Raw genomic sequence first — 21,457 nt, forward strand, 5'->3', positions numbered from 1 at the left:
TTTGAACTGAGTGATAACGATTCCACATAATTGCAATATTGCAATATTGTATTCTATAATCTACTTGTGAAGAAACCGAAAAAATTAAATAAAAATTTATTAACCCCCTCCCCTCTTCGGATGTCCAACAAAACTCAACCACCCTCAAAATCTTTATCGCTTTATGAATATTAAAATATATAAACTGTATAAAATTTAATGAAATATAATATACCGTATACATCTTACTTAAGGCTTCTTCGTTTCGAACAGAGTTCAAAATTCTGAAATAATCGCATTACATCAGAGTCGGATTTGCATTTTTGGGGGCCCTAGGACAAGCAAGGCGTCGGGGCCCTAAAAATAATAATTATTCCTGAAATTAATTTTATTTGACTTATTCACATAAAAATTTTATATATATTCTATCATAAAATACCTTATTTTTGGTTAATTTTAATTTTGAAAAACTTCTCTCACCAGAACAGTTGGTAATCATGAAGCATAAATTAATTCTTAAAATTGTTTTAGTGTTTGGAAATGCAATTTCCATATTCTTTTCTCTTATCGCCTTATACAATAACAAATGAATCAAAGGGGATTCTCGATCTCGATAATTAATTTTGATGAAACTATAGTGTTACAAAACTTCACTATACAGTATAATGAATCATCAATATGTCTTCGGTATTACTTGACGATATTTTGTACACATGTCTTCAGTTCTTCATTAGGAATGTCAATGTTGATTGCAAATCCAAAATTCTGATTAATTTCCTTATAAGACTCAGCTCGTTCCAAATTCATATTAATGTTTTTGCAAAACTTTCAGGGCCCACCAAAGACCAAGCGGTCTTCGTACCCTGAACACTGAGAGTTCGGTCGTGTGTTCTCCCCTCGCTTGGACGGGCTGGCCACGTGGAGTTTTCCGAGTTTTCTCCACGTCTGTAACACCTAAATAGGGGCCAGTTTCCCTTTAAAAGACCTCCCGGAAGGCATCCCCTAGGCAGATCGCCCAAGTGTTGCGTTGCCATAACTAAACAAACAAACAAAACTTTCAGAAAAACAATATTTTAAAAATTTTCCTTGGGACACTTTTTCATTTGATTGAGGTTTAATTGAATTTTTTTTTTTAGTTCGTTGTCTCTATTTTGTATAATTAGTATCGGGCAATAATTGTTTAGCTTCTGCTTCGATTGTGTCAAACTGATCCTTCAAACTCATTAGGAACTCAAAAAAAGATGAATACAAAGAACATGTCTAGCGTGATTTTCTAATCTTGCAAGGACTTGGAAACTGCATTAATTCTTTCTAGTTTATTTAACTTTTTCAACCCTGTGGGCACTAAGATCCTCTTTTAGCAAGCCCGTAATGGGTTCGGTCAGAACCACGATGGGGCGGCCGCGTGGTGAAGGACGGGGCCCGACATATCCGGACGGACTACCCCTCGAAAAAAATTCCTGGGGACTTATCGACCCGTTTGGATCCGAACCCGGATCCTCCAGAGCTGTAAGCTGCCATCTTGACCGCTATATTGAAAACACGATAAAAATTGTATTTCATTTTTTAAAAACTAAATTCCAAAATAAATTAATATTAATTCTATTAGTAATTTATTAATCCGAATTTTTAGGAGGGAAATTCTCGAACGTATCGATAAATTTTTTAAAATGTTTTTCTACGTTTTAAAATGAGAAGGGGGCGTTAATGCTAATTTTGTGTTCGTTTCTGGATTATTTTTACTATTTGAATCATATATTAAATATAAACGTAGTATACGGATTATTAGACTTTAAATAGGTAAAAATCTAATTATTTTGGAAATATTTGAGCATTTTAAATTATAATCATTTAATGCCATTAGAATTCCTTAAAGTTTTAATGAATTTTTAATCTGATTGGAAACGATAATTCCATTTTTATTTATACATTTTGAAAATCCACGTGTAATTATCTCAGTGTTTGATGATTGTTTTTATTATCAAATTTAAATCGATGATGATGAACACGTGATAAAATAGAATTATCATTATGATGATGCTTTCATTTGAAACAAATTCAGAGTATACTTATATTGGAGCCTTTTGCTATAAAAAGGAAAAAACACTGGAAAAAATATAGTCATTAACCCTTAACTAACGAGTCTAAAGCACTTTCTACCCTTTCTACTAATATCGAGATGCGTTTGCTTTGACGGTATCGGCAAGGTGGGAAGTTGATGAGTTTGCTCCATTTAGGGAAATTTTTGAGCTGTTTGTTTCTTGCTGCAAGAATTTCTATGCGGTAAGTGAAATGAGAACGGTCGACGAGCGGCTATTTCCGTTCCGTGGGAAGTGCCCGTTTCGCCGGTATCTTCTAGCAAGCCTGCTGGATGTGGAATAAAGATTTTTACTCTAGTTGATGTGAGAACCTTTTACGCAAAATCTATGGAATTGTATGTTGGAAGCAATCCAAAGGCCCGTATAAACAGTCAAACTGCCAAAAAAGTAGTTGTTCTGTGTTTGGTTAGACTGATATTAGAGACGGGTAGAAATGTGACTGCTGACAATTGGTTTTCAAGCTTACCACTTTGTAGTGAACTTTTGAAGAAGGATAAGAGGGAAATACCTTTTCAACTAAGAAGTAACATGTAAAAGGTAAAAGGGAGACTAGAGAAAACTTCCTTATTTGCTTTCCAAAGAAATATGACTCTAGTGTCATATATTCCAAAACCAAAGAAAAATTTTATTGTTATATCAACAATGTACCATGGGAATGACATTGATCCATTATCTGGTGGCCTTCAAAAGCCAGAAATGATGATAAAGAAAATATACCAAATAATTGTTAACACAAATTAAACTAAGTGGTATCACAGACCACTTAGTTTAATTTGCATTTAGGATTGCAACATTTGTAATTAAAAGGCTTATCAATTTCAATTTGAAAGATAAGAATATATAGAAATGAAGAAATGAGCTCTATTTCTTTTGTTACTGATTATACAACATTAAACTGAATTTTATTCTAATAATGTCAGAATTACTAATTCTTTTTTCTTTAGGAACAAAATAAATTATTTTTATGCCTTAACTGTGTGTTCAGTCTACACATTCTTTTGGCAAGGTTAAGGCATATAAGTTGAAAACTCTAGTAACCTTATGTGCAGTGATCCCTAGAAACCATTGTGAAAACAAACTGGAGTAAGACAAAAATGATTACATATTATAACATGCATTGCTTTTAAACTTGCATACAGTAAGTTCATTGACAGTTATAGGGAAGGACAGTTCTCTCTACTGACATAGTAAGTTATAGAAAAATTAAATTTTAACACTCTTTTTAAACTGCAGTTAAATACTAATCAAATACAACAAAAAACTTGCCCACTACTATCAAAAATGAAGTCATGAACTCTTATTTTTTACATTTAAATGGACTCTCTTCCTCATCACAGTTAATGGAAAAGGCAAAGTCAATTCTATAAGCTCGTAGAAAATGTGCTAGCAACCATGGAACATCTTGCGATTTGTGCAATATTGCTTTGTTGTGCGCACTTATGCTATGACTTTATATCTCGAAAATTAAGTCATGGACCCTAATTTTTTTATTACATTTTTGGATTCCTCATCATGATTAATGGAAAATGGTAAAGTTAAATCAAAATTGATCAAACAGATTTTGAGAATGAACACAATCCTGTAAGCCACATAGAAGAGTTGTTGAAGCCATATAATAAGTAACTACTAGTTAAATAGATCATCGTATAAAACTTACATAAATGTAATATATAAAAGTTATCTGCACAAGTGAAGATTTGTGAAATTAATAACTGAAATTTCCATTTATTTATTTTTTGTAACACTTTATAAAAGAATAAAAAGCAATTTCAGTTAGTTTGCCAGCCATGTAGAGTTATTTATATAAGATATGAAAATTCAGTGGCCTGCACATTTTAATACATTTCAATGATATTACAAAACATACTAAACAAAAGGCTATATAACAGGAGGGGATATCAGCAAAACAAAAGTCTCAACTACAGTATGATTACAAGGAGAAAGGAGTGTCCAAAAATAAACCGAAAACTGACTACATAGTTTATGAATACTCCCTGTACTGTTCTATTTAACTTGCTAATTACTGTTTGATTGAGGAAATAAAAAACTTGATTCTATTGATTTAACAGTATCATCACAAAACTGAAATTTTTTTAAAAGGTATCATCAAATTCAAGTATTCTAGAAAATAAATCTATGATAAAATTGATTTTGATTAATTTAAGTGTGATAATTTTATCTTGTTCAATGCTTGCTTCATTGTGATGATGATGGATGTTTCAAGAAAGTTTTATTTTCCATTCAGTCAGGATTGATACACATTTTTTCTACTATGTTCTTGTTTTTTAAATTTTATAAATCTGTTAATTTTTTTCTGATTTGAATACAATAATATATCATCATATATGGAGGTTTTATTTTTGAACTATGAAACTGTAGTTGGAATATTGAGATATGTTTGTTCATCTGTTCTAGAGATGAAATTCTATGACTTCAGGGCCAAAAAAAAAAAAGAAGGCAGCAACTATGCAGGTGACATGTGATAAATATTTTCTTGATTTTTAAAAGTTTTACTTCATGTTTTTCTTGTTTGGCCTACTTTATTAGTTAGTCTAAACTCTCAATAATGATTCTTTAATGTTATTTTATGTGATTTGTTTTTATTTTTGCATGCAACTACATAACTATACAATAATTTGTCTAAAATATTTAATTAATAATTCTTTAATAAATGTTTTTAACATGATTTATTCATTTCTCATGTTTTTGTTTTCCCATGGGAATATAAATGTAAAAAGAACTTTCAGAAGAATTCTTAATGATCTAATTTGCAAATTAATTTAATTCCCATTGATCGTTAACTTTGATATGTGTGGTTTTGCTATATGCTGTATATTTGCAAAACCAATTAACCACATATATTGAGTTACTTGTATAATCATTTTATGATAAAAATTTAACTTTACTTTTTTAAAATTTAATGTAAATGACAACAAAAATTAAATTACTAGATAACCCTGTTACATAATAACATGTAATATTAATTTTTTATGATATTAAGTTTGAAAGTTTTTTATCATAGATTTACCCTTACTTAATAAATTGATCAATATTGTAACATTTTTTGTTTTTTTGTTTATTTACTGGAATAACTAGTGTTAAAGATATTAATATGTTTGCATTTTTCTTTATATTTTTAAAATCAAATAAAAAAATATTATTTATTTATTTTTTAGTTTTGTTTTGAGAAAATGGCTGATGAATTATTATTACTTGAAAAGATAAAAACTCTTGAAATTCAATTACAATTGAAGAACAAAGAATTAAAAATTGTAAAAGATGAATTATCATTAATTAGAAAATCTTGCAATGATGTAACTGGAAAAAGTAATGCAGACCATAGTAACAACAATTGTTACAAACTTATTGATGCTTGTGTTCAAACACCCGAAACATCTTCAAGTTGTGATTGTCACTTAAACAAATTTTTATCTGATTCAGAAACACAGACATATGAAACTGATTTTTATCAATTTGGTAAGTAAATTGCAAGCAAAATATTATAATTGCAAATCTAAAATGTACATAACAATAATAATGTATTAGGGTACGTCCTATATGGCAGTGTGCAGTGAATGTGGAGTGTATGTGTATTGTTTACAAAATGGCAATGAGATGACTTCATTGAATGCTTGCCACTTTGCCAGTTTTCTACATTGTATTATTGAAACTTCTTGTAGGTATGATGTCTATAAGAGATACCATGAATTCAGTGAATTTTACCATTTGTATTATGAAATAAAATGATCCAACTTTCTTTTTAGGTAGTGGTAGTGATAGCTACGACTACCACTACCACTACCACTTCCTAAAAAGAAAAGCTGGATCATCTTATTTCATAATACAAATTGACAACAAATGTAAAGCTACCAAGCAAGTAAACTTACTTGGTAGCTACTTCCTTCACGTGCATAAAGAAGTGTATCTGGTGGTTATTACATGCTAAATGACTCTGGACATGCACATTTGCTTATATCAGTTTATCTGCTTCACTCAGTAGCATATTCACACCTGCAGTTGCTGAATGCTGCCATGTAGGATGTACACTTACGGTTGTTAGATATTTTTTTAAACATAAAATTTATTGAAGTAAAATGAATCCATGATAAGCTTTATTTAGTGACGTAATATATGTATATATATCCGATTTGAATGAAACCTGTGAGCGCATAGTCCTAAACACAAATAGTTCTTTGTCCAAATAATAGGACCCACTTCTCAAGTGTTTCCGAAAAACAAGCCTCTGAAAATTGAGTGTTCAGCTTATAAGTGTGGAAGTTCTACATATTGTAATGTAAGAATGGCAGTAGACAAGTGATGATGAGATTCTGGATGCTGGACCTACATGATATGGGTTCAATCTCATGCAAGTTTCATTTATTTTATTTTATTTTTTTAAATGTGCAACATAGTTATTTTATTAATTTATCATATTATTAGCATTATTATTACTATTCTTATTCCTCACTTAAGCGTCAGATATGGTGGTATTTTTATTTGAAGTGTAACAAACATAAGCACATGAGGGAATTGTTTATAACATTAACAATTAAAAGAAAAATGCTGCAACTATGCTATCTTATTTTCACTTTGGGGACTCGATTTTTCATCCATGAGCAGTAATGTCTGAATCTTATTTTCTTGTATTGACAGAACACGTAACCACAAGCTAAAATATCAAAAAATAAATATGAAGAAATAAAAATTTTATTTACCAACATAAAAGAGTTAAATCTACAGAAACTTCATTTTCACTAAACAGGAAACGATGTGACAATTTTAAATCTCATTTTATAAGCTCTAAGTATGAGGAATAAGAATAGTAATAATAATGCTAATGATATGCTAAAATAATAAAATAACTATATTACATATTTAAAAAAAAAAAACAACTGAAGTTGCCTAGAATCGAGCCCATATTAAATAGTTCCAGCGTCTACAACCTTATCCACTCAGCTACTGCCATTCTTACAATATGTAGAACTTCCAGACCTATAAGTTGAACACTCAATTTTCAGAGGCCTGTTTTTCAGAAATGCTTGAGAAGTGGGTCCTATTATTTGGACAAAGAACTATTTGTGTTTAGGTCTGTGCTTGCCAAGTTTCATTTGAATCAGAGAGGATGACATGTCCTTGTCAGTTTAAATGGTCTGCAGATTGTAATATTAATGTATAATTGTTAAACTATTTAAATGCAAATTGCAAAGTTAACAAACTAGAAACAATACAATATTGTACTGTATAATAATAATTTTATAAATATGTTACATATTGAAAAGGTTGGATACAAATATTGAATTTTAAAAATATATATGTGTGTGTGTATCTGTGTGTACAAATGAAGAAGAAATACAATGTTCAATGTTTTGTATTGATTATAAACATGATTTTAAGTAGTATGACATAAACACTATGAAGATTCACAGTGTTAGTGTTATGCATTAGTCCAATATATTTCTATGAAAAAAATATTTTCTCTGAAATTTCATTGCTGCTAGATGAAGAAACACTAAAGATAAATTTATTAAATTTTTTATAATCTAATTACTACTAATATTTTGTAACAAATGATAACATTATCTAAGTCAGAGAAAGAAATATTTATTCAAAAAGTTTTATCATTTAAAATGATGATAATTTTGTTCTGTATATTGTAAATTCATTTGTAAAATGTTTTGTTAAAATGTATGAATAAACAAAGATATTTAATGTTCCTGAAAACTCTCTTTTAAATATGGTTGTGATTAGAAATGAGACATTCCCAGAAAATTGAAATGTCTAGCAACCTTAATCATTATTTTAAATTTTAAACTTTAAACTTTGTTGTTTATAATTTTTGATTTCTGATTTTACTTTTAATTAAAATCTTATTTAGAATCTAAAGGTTCTGTTGAAGATTGGATACTTCCAGAAGGATCAAGTGTAAGTTTTGTATTTTTATATAAATTTCTGTTAAGATTAAATTTAATTGAATGAGGAAAAAGAAAATGAGAAAATTATTAGAAATAAAATTTATTTACTTTGAAGTTTTTTATAGAGATTAATTAGTAATGACAAAGAATATTATATATCACAGTATAGATTATTTTTTTAGCATTTACATATTATAATACTGCATGGCTTTGTTCCTGACTATCTTTGGTAGTTCAATTCTGCTATTTCACATCTCTTCATGTTGCTGTTCACATCTATTTTGTAATTTATAATACTGTATATAAACAATATTAATCTTATACAGTCAATCCCCCCTATAACACAGTAGATACGTTTCGTTCTTTATGAAATTGATGTTCTACGAGTCCTTAAATACATGAGCCAATCACAGCCCGGCACGTATGCAGTTTATGGACTACGGCTGTTTGAAAGGCTTTCTTCCATAAAATTAATCGATTCNATCGTGCACTATGGTGGTTTTGTCTCGATAGCTATAAGGGTGGGGGAGATATGGAAGTTGAAAGCGATTGACTTCGAAAATGTGTAACAATGGAAGTGTCAATAATGGAAGTGTTAAAAATGAAAGTGTTTTAAAAAAAGTGGCTTGCAAGATTTACAGCGCAGATGCGACTTATTGCGTTTTTGCAAGAAATCGAACATATTTTTAGACTCATGTAAAAATTCTCTAATTAGTCTGGAAATGGGGGACCTAATTCTTCCATTCTGTGAAATTGTGTAAGATTGGCTATAATGTAATCTTAATCTTAAATGTTTTGGAATACGTAGTCCAAAATGTTTTGGAATAGTCTAGGACCATTATGTGTGAGTAGTGGGGATGGCATTTGAACACGTGACGCACATGCTTCAGTTGATTTTTCATTAGTAAAAGTGTATGAATAACAGAAAAAGGTAGAAAGTGAATAGTGAAGTGTGAAAAGTAAAAATATAAAAAACAATTCCAAAGTGTAAGAAAGAATTTTTGCGTCTCGAATCACATCGAAACAGAAATAATCAGACAGAAGAGCAACTTGAAAATTATAGGAAACACATCGAATCAGACAAAGATTATGTAGAGTAAGAGAAACCGTCTTTTATATTAAAAAAAAACTATATTACATACATGTAAATATACGAACAAATAAAAACCCAGCGAAACGGGTACTTGTAGCTAGTATATTATAATATTTAAATTATTGTATACTAAGGATAATAGTCCTATCTCTAGCACTTAACAATAGGCTGAAACGTTATTTGCTGTGAATAAAAATATAGAGTATTATAATCTACTCACAAACATTTACTGTATAAATATAAAATTGATGTAAGTAAAATAATACAAAGTTTACATGCACATGTCTAACGCAGTACTTGATGTAAAGCGATCATCGTAACAATCTTTCATTCAAAAGTAAAGTGTGCTCTTCTTTGCATCAATCAAAAACAAATGTCGTATCTGTTTTGGAGGCCATCATCTTTATTATTTTTTACTATTTTTAGTATTAAACGCTATATTTTTTTCAGTATAAAATGTGTTTTCGTATGTATTTTGGAATTTCTAGAATCTAGAATTTCAAAAATACATACAAAACTCTAGATTGAATTAATTGGATTTACATTGATTCATATGGAAAAATTTGTCACGGGATTCGACGATTTCGGATTTCGCAAATTGATTTCGGACTAATTATCGAGTGAAACCGATTTACTACTGTATTGGCGTTTAAGTCGCTTACCGTTTATAANTGAACTTTGGAGACATCATTAATATAAATATAATTTTTATGGACGTTAAATAATAAATGATTTCTAGTAGGTCCGCTGCTCATTTAAACTCAACGGTTTGTGCAATATCCGCTATTGGTCTAGATTCAACCAATTCTGTTGCAACACGAGTCGACGATGATGTTTTACCGTATTTTACAAGTCTCTTTTAGTATGTTTATACAAATACGGTTGCAATTTTTTCACTGTCAAAGATTGACAAATCTTTGACAGTGTCACTGTGTATTACTAAAAGGGAGCTCTTGAACTTTTTAAAATTTTCAGGGCCTCAATCAAATACTGTGCATTATCTTGACTAATATATATGAAATTATCTGTATCATAATTAAATACAATAATCATAATTACAAGTATTCATAATTAAAGAGTAGATGTTCAGCCTCTTTGTAGAAAGAACCACTGAGCAAATCTCAACCAAATTTGATTTATATACTGTCCTTAGTATGCAGTTTTGATTTTTCAGTTCAAAATTTATCCACCAGGGTGAAAAATTTGGCACTGCTTTTTCATTATTGCTCATATTACATACATTTTCTAACAAATTTTGGATAGAAGAGGAGTTGCAAAATGTTATACACAAGTTTTTGACAGGTGAACCGTCATGGTGCTCACTTTGCCTATCTTTCATTATTTATTCAACTTTTCTATTAACAAAACATTTCAAATTCAAATTTACATGTGGCAACACTATGATGTATACTTCCTCTACCTATTGGCTGTGAATGTACATCACTCTCATTCTATTTCTCCAAAAGGATGGGTATCTACTTTATGGCAGTGCCTTAATCCTATCCTTATAAAAATTAAAAATTTTTAGCTTGTATCAGGTATGAGATACAACATACATGTATATTAGCACTGAAATTAGGTAAATTTACGTTTTTGTTATGAAAACTCAATAAAAAAAAAAGTATTTTTTTACAAGTATTTTGGGACATGTATTACCTACCTTGCATTCTCTGATGGCATGCCTTTAAATTACACACACAGCATTGTTATATTCTTTGGCCATTAATGAATTCACATTTACACATGAAACATTGTGTGGCTGGCTGATACTAACTATATGAAAATTTATTACAATGATCATCTTGAAGAATAGTTAAATTCTTCAACTATTCTCCTGATGTACAAGCTTCAGAAAAGATGCATGAATTGACAGAAAATTTTCCTTAACCAACTTTTTGTTTGTAATTTACAGACAGCTCTCTATTTACACACTAAAACTTTTAAACAAAACTGTTAAACTAAACTTAAATTAAGTCTAACAATTTTTATTTATCTGTTTGTATTGGCTATTTGTTTCCAGCTAATTATTGTTTCTAGTTTACATCTGCTTTCTTTCTCTTCTTACGTTTTTGAGAACCTTTCAAGAATTAATGCCTTTTTTTTTGGAAAATCTTTATTATTAGTTCTTAATTTTAGCTTATCCAAACTGTTTTTATTTTATTCATGCTAAATGTTATGTATTCAAACTATTAGTATAATGCATGCTACCATTCATATCTATAGTGTGTTAAGCAGGTTAAATCGACATTAAATCCATACACATTAAGAACACAACTAAGTAGTTGTGTTCTTTATGTGTATTTGATTTAATTATTTATCATTAATTTAAAATGGCAAAATTTTGTTCATATAATGCAAAGTTTAAAATATAGACGACTTAATTAGAAAGCACCCCCACTTGTATGTTTGAACGTATTTTGATAATTATTAAAATGAATTATTTTTCTTTATATTTACAATTTGTATTTACTTACATTCAGCAATAATTATACATTATTTAAATGAATATATTTTGATTACTTTTATGTTAATTGCAGGAAACATTAACAGATATAGTGAAACAAACAGCAGAAGTAGCACTCACACATTCTGATTATATTTATGATGAAACCAGAGGAATGTATTATAGTATAAGTACAGGCTATTATTATGATTCTGTAAGTATTTTTGAAAATTTCACCTAAAATTTTGATTATAAATTATAATAAACAATGAAAGACAAATAATTGAGTTTTGATCCATTTAATTTCAAGTAAAATAAGTGTAAGTAGAATTGTATATCATCAATTAAAGCATGCATTGACATAAGAAAATGAATATGAACAAAATCAGGAGAAAACTAAAATTAAAACTGTGTATCAGATGGTTTCCAGAAAAATCTTAATGGCAGATGAATGTCTATGATACATAAAGGTATTTTCACATTTTCTAAATATAGTTTTGGACAAAGGAAAAGCTGTTTGGTGAGTTTATAATTGCAAATCAAATTGACAAATAATCCACACCATTGGACAACTTGCATCTGCTTCAAACTGATTTTCAAATAAAGATAACACACAGGTTATTCAAACCAAATTATGGCAATAAATGGGACAAGATAGTCAATTTTAGTTTATCTTCAGAGAATGAACAATCTGATGGTGGTACTTCAGAATTTATTATATTAATATGTAAACAATAGTGTGATTTTCATATTGTATTGATTTATTAGATTATGGTATCACTTATGTTTTTTAACCTTGCAACCCTTAGTAGTGGAGAATAAACGTGCGAAATTTTTAGAGTATTTTTCCACACATTTTTTCTCATTACTATTTCAAAAAAAGATTTTGTAAACAGTTATGTCTAGTACACAAAAGTCTTTTTTTATTGTTACATAATTTTTTTTTTATGTGAATTTTTTTTTCGAGGTAGTTTTAGGCTAGTTTTTGCCAATACCCCCCAAAAGAGTTTGACGCATATATTCATCCCTCACCACTGCCAAACAATCGCCCTTGATGAATATATTCATTGCTCACTGCTGAGTGGTTAATTTAAATTCCTAATGCAAAATTTAAGTTTTATTAGTTTACTTTTTATTATTTTATATTTCAACGGTTCCCAACCTTTTTTCAGTAGCGTATCTTCGTGGCATTTCCAACTTCCCAACGAGCAATGCATGCGCAAATTGCACTGCCTATTTGTAGAGAGTGTCGCCAATTTGAATTTTATTTTGACTCGGTTCTCGGTCCCCCAAGTACCTACAATTCTGCTTTTTTTATGTGCGCATGATTTCGGCACCTAATACTATGTGCTAAATTGCAACCTCTGACATGTACTCCTTCATACCTCTACGATGGTAACACAGCAGGCAGTACGATTTTAAAAACTCGACATAGTCTTGTTAATAAAAAATTAATAAAAGTACTGAATAAATAATGAAAAAAATTACAGCTTGTAGAGAAAATCTGGAGAAACTAGCTATGTCGTTTTCCTTGCTAACAATAAAAAATACTTTTTATAAAGAAAAAAATAGTTTTTTCAAACAAATTGTGGGGATATTGTTGAGAGATAATAATAATAACGATAACACCCCACCATCAAAAGTCGGTAGCATAATCACAAATCACGCATAATGGTATCCCCATTACTACTGACCAACTGAGCAACATTTATTGATCTGTTGCATTGTATAATCGGCAGCTTAAGTTTTTTTTTTTTATTTTTGCATTTTGAAATGTATAATAAAGTTTGTGATTGTTGCAAGGAACATTTTTTACGTAATATTTTTTTAATACTATTAATTTGTGATACATAATACATTATAAATTTAATNTTTAGCCACGATTATTTTTTTTAAAAACGGGAAATTTTCATATTAATGTAAAAAGAAAACAAATCATATCTCGGAAGTTAATTTTAATATAAAATTATAACGATTAGCATAATCTACTTTCAAAAACGTTCCGGTGATGAAACGGGACAAGGTCCTAGAATATAAAGTTACCTCATATAGCTGGTTTAGCCACTTCCTGCCAGATTCCGGATATACGTCATTCGTAGTCAAGCCGTGGTCGAGCAACCACTTCACAACAGTTAGCCAGGGAAAAAAGTTTTGGAATTTCACTATTTTTGTTACTTTGTTGAGAATTTTTAGACTCTTAATCTTCGAAGGTAAATATATCTATCGTTATTACTATTACTAAAGATAATTATGTTGATAATTATATCCATAAATATAGTATGGAAGTAACAAAAGTGTTTCTAGAATCGTTTGATATTCGGTTGTGGTCTTTACATTTGGTTCTGTAGAAATTACCGAATATGATTATGGATAATATATATTTTTACTAAAAAATTTTAAAATACTAATCATAGTTTTTGCGTTTATAAAAATAGTATCTGCACGATGTAATGACGACTACAAATAATAAGCTGGCTCCTTAACAGGATGGTAAAACTTTTAAGATGAGATGTAAAAGGAAAATATTGTTTATTATTAATTAATATAACTTTTTAAAAATATGTATATTTACGTAAAATGAATAGAAATGCAAAATATAATAATGTTTTATATATAGTATAAACTTATTGTAGTGTTTTTATTTGTTTAATAATTTTTATGTTAGAAATGTTAATACTACTTTTTTATACTTCAGAATAGTATATCTTGATTAGATTTATTTGGGAAGATTTAAAAAATAGCTAAATTTTATAATTATCATTATTTTTGTTTTTAGATGCCAGGAGCATCATGTGTTGTTGCAACTTATATAAGAGCTATCATAACACAAAGTTATTAAACAGGAAAGTTGGTTATTTTAGATTTCCTAAAAATCCAATAATAAGAAGAAGATGGATTCATAATTGTAAAAGAAAAGATAAATTCAATCTCGATTCTTGTCATGTTCGCCCTGATAATTTCACAGAAAATGATTTTGAGAGAATTTTAAAAGCCGAGTTATTAGGTTTATTGGCAAAACCTAAACTAAAGAAAACTTTACTACCGACAGTAAATTTAGGAAATGTAGAAAATGAAAATATTAATCAATCAAATGAAAGAAAGAATCGTTTATTAAAAAGAAATAGAAAAAAAATTGGACAGAAAAACTTTTAGATGTAAATAAACGGGATAAACCAGAAGAATCTCTTAAATGTAATGATTGTAAAACTTTAGATCTTAATTTAAAACTGTAATAACAATAGAAAGTTTTTAAAAATTTGTACCTGATTTCTTTTAATTCTATTTCTATGTAACACTTAATTTGTATATATTGATATTAAAAATATGTTTATAACATAGAAAATTGTTCTTTCGACAAAGTTATTTTTGTATATGTATGAGTAAATAATATCGTTTTTGGTACATAAATATAAAAAGTTAAAAAATTAGAGCAATACTATATAATTTTTAATTTAAGAAAAAAAAATGTCGTTTGACAATATAAATTAAATTAATTCATTTATATATAAATCACCTACGTAGAATTTACCAAAATTAATCTTTTAAGAAACTATTGTTGTTATAATATCATAAAATAGATAAAATCGATTTCATTTACACTGTAGAAAATTGCATTTTAATTTCAACTTTACAGGTAAAAATTACGAAGATTTGCTCAATATTCCGGATTTTTTAAATTTATAATCCATGTTTATTTATATTTCATTAAGAATCGTAATTAATTAAATATTAGCGTGTAATTAAAGCTACAAGCCTCTGATCAGTAATGTTTCTCCCATAAGGATGTTTCGTTTTCGACTGTGGCTGACGTCAAATAAGTAACCAATGAGAAACGTTTCTTTTCTATGAGGGAACCTTATAATCTAGGACCTTGGAAACGGGATATCTCGGCTCAACTGATCAAGGTCAGCACGTGGCAACCAAAGATATGTCCCGAATAATACGGGACAGGTTTTTTTCAAAGATTCGTTTTTCGACATTCGACCCTCAACGTTCGCCTTTCCAACTGCCCAACCAATAATGCACAAATCTCGGACTACTGCCTGTTTTTAGAGAGTGTCGCCATTTTGTATTTTAATTTCACTCGGTTCTCGTCCCCGAGTAGATACAGGTCTGTTTTTTTTATCCGTGCATGATTTTGGCTTTTAATACTCTGTGTCAAATTGCAACTTCTGACATGTTCTCCATACTTCTAAGATGATAACACAGAAAGCAATAAAATTTTATAAGCAAGACATAATTTTGTGAATGAAATGAATTTAGAAAATATATTAAAATTTAACTTTAATTTTAAAATATTAATATTTCAATTATTTTTACTGTGTAATAAATAGCGAATGTAACTTATAAATCACATGATTCTTATATTCCACCAAAAAAAGCAGAAAAAGATATCCCCATATTTAATTAATTAATAAACAACTCGTCCTGACACAGTTCCTGTGTAACTGGGGGCATGGTTAAACAAATGGTCGATAGGTCCAAGCCATCAAAATTACAACGGTATTTATCGTCCATGCACGGGAGGTGTACTGTACCTTGTACACATCGAGTTCATAAATATCCGTACAAGAACCTCCAGACAACGAATGTTTTAAATTTTCCTTTCTCATTGGTTGGTAACCGACTCTTCCGCAGTACTCTTCAAGATATAAGACCTCTGAGAGGCAGTATTAATAATTGCACGGATTTTGAGACACCTTTCCTCTCTCCTCAGAATCACAACCAAAGTCTGTAGCAAAACACGTGGAGTTGATGACACCTTAGCCAATGCCTGCTCACATCCTTGGGATGCGCCGTCACCTTCACCAACAGAAGTATTGTTGGGAGATACCTTTCGGCTATTCCTACAGAGAAGAACGTGATGCGGTTTGCCACAATCTGTATAAATACATTTTGCCCTACACGAAGAAGATTAAGTTTTAAGCATTTAAAACAAGCTCCTCGCTTTATAAGGATTTGTTTCCTTTGATCTAAAATCAAATTTTCCGACTTGCTGCACTCAGCGCTAGCATGAGACTTCTCACTGCTTTTCTACTTTGCTGATCCCTAAATGGTTTCTCTTGAGCAGAAGTCAAAAGTTTTATACCAGTTGGAACAGTCTTGTTATAGGGAGAGGCAGCCATAATTAATTTTACCTTGTACAACCTCCTTGGTTTTGTTCTGAAAGCCAAACCCACTTGTGGCTAAGGAAATTTTCTCCTCACTTTCAATTTCCTTTCGCAAAAAGTGCATTAGAGTTGCTAATTTATTGAAATTCTCTCTTCCAGACTTGAGTAGCATCGAATTTAGGTGTCTTTCCCAAATTCCCAAAAAATCAGTCGGTACGTTAGATTAAACCAAAGGGTAGAGCACCGTTTGAAGAGGTTGAAGAAGCTAGATGAAACACGAAGTGAAGGCGAAACTGGCAGTTCTAAGGGAAATTTTAAGTTACCAAAGATTGAATTGCAAAATTTTATGGCAATTTGAAAAATTTTCTTTCCTTTTGGGAGCTATTTAAGAAAATACATGAAGATCCCAACATTGCAGATTTGGATAAATTTCAATACCTCATTCAGTCGACTCTGAAAGACTCAAGAACCAGGGAAGTAACTAAATCGTTCCCGGTGACAGCCGAGCATTACCCGCAAGCAATTGAGTGTTTAAATTCGCGTTTTGGAAGAGATGTGCTCATCGAGGTTACGTGAGAGAGCTCCTCAGTCTAGTGCTGAGGAACTCTCTCACGTAAGCACTAGCACGTAGCACTAGACTGAGAGCTCCTCAGTCTAGTGCTGAGGAGCTCTCTCTCTAAATAACAATCAAATTACTGATAAGTTTTCAAAGTCAATAATAAAACCTAAACAGAAATAAATAGAACGAATGTTCAAGGATAATAGAATTAATGCTTTTTCTTTCCGAAACAACGCATATCAAATTTTGTAACAAAGAAGCAGCAGCAGATGTCACACTAACTAAAATTTATGTTTAGAACAATAATCTTAATCTTTAATAATTTTTATTTCTGACTTATGTTTATAGAATTTTTTAAATGCAAATTATTATGAAGAATTTTCCCCCTTATTGTCGTGTTTTTTAGCCTTAAAAACTGATTCTATTAATTCATTTTACTTTGCAGGCTGTTACAACAGAGGGAAAGTATGGCGATCGGGTCAAACATGACGGCCAGATTTTTACATGTTTGGACTTACGACACATTGAAAGTACTTTGATGACATCCACGAAGTTCAAGATACGGTGTCGACGTGATTACGAAAGCAGGCGGTGATTTCTATGACTTAAGCGTCGAGAAACTTGTTTCCAGGCTCAACAAATGCATTGAAGTCCAAGGTTAGAATGACGAAAAATAAGTAAACATAAGCTTTATGCTCTTAAATCTCAAAATAAAACTGAAATGCTTTAGAAATATATTCTGGACGTTTGCATTACAAAATTGCAATATAATATTCAATTAATGTAATAGAAATGAGTAAGGTTTCTGTTATATAATGATATTTATTACGATGCTTTTAAAATATTTCAGTATATCATGGAAAATCCATAGAACTCAATTATCTAAGTGCACTAAAGTGGCTAAAGCGCATTTTATGTAGTTTACTTTTCCTCAAATTGCTGCATTCTTATCGATTCACCAACACGCTAATGCTGCCACTATATTCCTGTAACTAACAGAAACGAATGTTTAGCAAGCGGTCTGTAGCTTTCCCATTGCTCCAAACTTAATGTCTACTTTATTATCTATATCAATGCAGGAAGTTATAAGTAACCACTATTGAATAAACAACTAAAATAAACGAAATAACAAACTAATAATACTTTCTAGCAGTTCCACTTAATACAGTCCATTATCAATTCACTGTGCTTTTCCATTTCAGGTAAATCCGTAGATCTGTTTCTAGTTCGGAAATTTACCCATGGCTGAGATTCGTAGATACGAAATATGTGTTAGTTGTCTGTTACAGCCTCACATGTCCACTGCACTAATTTACGGATTAAACTTTTTCACTCCATGCCACTATTGTCGACAGTTTCATTATAAACATAAATTACTGCAGAAGTTCTTATGCTTTGTGGAGTTTGTAAATTGGCAATTCTTTTTCTTACTATTTCTTATGACAATACCTTCTGTAGCAGAAAACACACCTTGCTTTGGCTGGTATTCAGTAATGGATTATAATATTTTCATCAGGATCACCTTTACAATAGTATATTTGGCTATGTCGCTCGCTTTTTCTGTTGTTAAACGCAAAAAACTAACTCCGATAATCATATTAATGAAATCAGATAATCTGCCAATTGAAGATTTAAACAAATCTATTCGCAAAATTAGTGTCATCATGCGCATAATCCTGCTTTCTTTCACTTGTGCACTGCCAATTTTCAATATGTATGTCACATATCCAACATTAGATACAATTAACGAAAATGATTTTATCATTCTCTTCTGTAGCGTTGAACTTGGTATTTCGGTCAATTTTATTATTGGAGGAGTAATTCATTTTTCATTCTTTTTTTTATTTTCATACATGATTATGAAGAAATCGTTTCAAAGAGTATCGAATGATTTAATTCTGCTTAGTAAGAACAATTCGAATTTAAGTTTAAAATTAGAAGAGATAATGATGCAACATGCCGAACTTTGGAACTTTCTCAATCAGATCAACACAAAGTTTAGTTTATTACCGGTTATATTTTATTTCACAGTTCTATTAGAAACCAGTCTCGCATATTATATATTTATCTTCGCAGAATTAAACACTATAATAAGATTCATCATTTTCCTGTTTGTCATTTTACTTTCAATCGTATGTCTTATAATGGGTTACGAAGGTTCAACATTAACGTCTACGGTATTTTATCATTTTTCTTTCAAAGTTACCGATCAGTTGCTTTTAATACGTTTAATAATTTTTGGTGTTTTTCAGATGCAAACGTCGTTTCAAGATATCCGAAGGTTTTCTGCATGCGATTTGTCGCTTGAACAGAAACTGAAAGTGAGTTTTAGATGATCTTTCATTTATTATAACACATAATATCGAATTGCATCTTATTCTTTCAGATTCTAAACTTTATGAAAAGATTTGGAAAAGTGTCATTATGTATATCAATGAGAGGCTACTTCAATGTTACAAAAAAGTTTCCAGTTAAGGTATTTTTTTAACTTTTGAAAATAAATTTATGTATATATACCTAATTTGATTTAATTTCAGATGGGCAACGCTCTTCATTCTATATTTTCTGGTCTTTTGAAGCTCAGATCTGCTACTGAAAATTGACAAATTTTACATTAGAGCAAATGACGTCGAAAGTGAAAAACACTTTGTGAAATATGATTTACAAATTTAAAACGACGAAAGAACTCTCCTGTTACGTAACTCTTCGGTAACCAGAAGCAAAATAAAAACATTTTATTTACCCAATATTTTGAAAATCTTATTTCATTTCTATTCACCGTCACTAACATCCGATTTCTATTATACAATTGATTGAAAGACTTTTTTGTTGTCTGAAGAATTAATATTATTGTACATACTGTATAGCTATTGACAAGAATAAAAATCGGTGACACAGAAAAAGACACCGGCAAGATATAACACAATTCTTATTTGAAATTCTCTATTTTTATTATTGAACGAGATTTTCTACTTTTATATTTCATGTTAGGTATAACATGAAATATAATACTTGGTATGAAAATACAGTAATTTACATAATTTAATTTACAGTATAATAGAATAAGTACAGTATAATAGTAATTTACTAATAGTACAGTATAATAGTAATTTACAGTATAATACAAGTCTCTGAAGTGTCATCAATTTCAATTAGGATTTACCGCAATATCTAACTTAAAATGAATTATTATTTTTGAAAATACATTCACTAGTAAAATTAATTCAAATGCAGGTATTCACCAATGTTTGTATTATGATAAATATATCATATCGAATATTAACATATTAATGATATATTCGCGATCGCTGATTAAAGAAAATAAAATAATTCCATACCAGTGGCGTGCCGTGACATTTGATGATAGGGAAGCTGTGTTTCTGTAACACGCCTCTTCCAGGGGCAATCAGTCAGCGATGGTCTAGGGTCAATTCGTATTCTTTTGTTCGATAAGCCAGTAAAAACCGTAGACTTCTCTAAATGTATTTTTAATGAATAGATTATCTAACGCACTTAATAAATAAGCAAGTTCAATATAATTACCTCTATTATATTAGATTCAATGAATTCCCTATGACCTCTAAATGCCAATTCTGGCTTCGATAGCATCTACTAATTTTAATATAATATATCTATTAGCCGTAACTATCTTGTTATAATTTTCAATATTCATTTTGTATCGTGTACTAATGTTAAATTCTATTCTATTTTGGTTTCCAAATTGCTTCAATTTTATGAAGGAATCGATGGAGATTTACGATTTTCGTGTCTTTTGCCAGCTTTACTCAAATTATTTAAATAGTCAAAGCCATTCATAATCCACACACTAATTTCATTTGTAAATAATAGGCAAGGACGACGAAACAATTTTTGCATTTCTATGCATCCACAAAGCCATTTTATGTGTTCATAAATTTTATCGTGAAAATGTCGAACAAATTTTTTAGTTGACGTATTTATATTTAATTTAGGCATTGGTCTTTATTTTTTAATAATGTTTTCTTTTTCATTATATGGCCTCGAGCCAAAACTTTTTAAAATAAATTTTTATTATCACAATTACGTTTTAAATCGCTACCCATAATATAAGAACTAAAATTTAAAATAAAATTATAAAAACTTACTTGTTAAAATAAAATGTTTAATGAATATACAATTATACATACCTGGTACAAAATATTCAATTGTATAAATATACTTTTAAAGAAAGTTATAATTAAATATAGTTTTGTGAATAAACGAACATAAAAATAACAAAGTA

The 21,457-nt window shown here is 29.7% G+C and overlaps 1 protein-coding gene across 1 annotated transcript; it reads left to right on the forward strand.

Moving 5' to 3' along the window:
- Positions 1-1,664: 1,664 nt before the first annotated feature.
- On the forward strand, positions 1,665-19,799 carry LOC111619915 (angiogenic factor with G patch and FHA domains 1-like). The gene is made up of 7 exons (XM_023361739.1): positions 1,665-1,779; positions 5,255-5,555; positions 7,954-8,000; positions 11,621-11,740; positions 19,449-19,517; positions 19,583-19,672; positions 19,734-19,799. Exons 2-7 carry the CDS (start codon positions 5,270-5,272, stop codon positions 19,797-19,799), a joined length of 678 nt encoding a protein of 225 aa, XP_023217507.1. The 5' UTR covers positions 1,665-1,779; positions 5,255-5,269.
- Positions 19,800-21,457: the final 1,658 nt, after the last annotated feature.

This window comes from Centruroides sculpturatus, unplaced genomic scaffold, assembly GCF_000671375.1.
Source record: "Centruroides sculpturatus isolate CEXI.00-Female unplaced genomic scaffold, Cexi_2.0 scaffold160, whole genome shotgun sequence".
NCBI lineage: Eukaryota > Metazoa > Arthropoda > Arachnida > Scorpiones > Buthidae > Centruroides > Centruroides sculpturatus.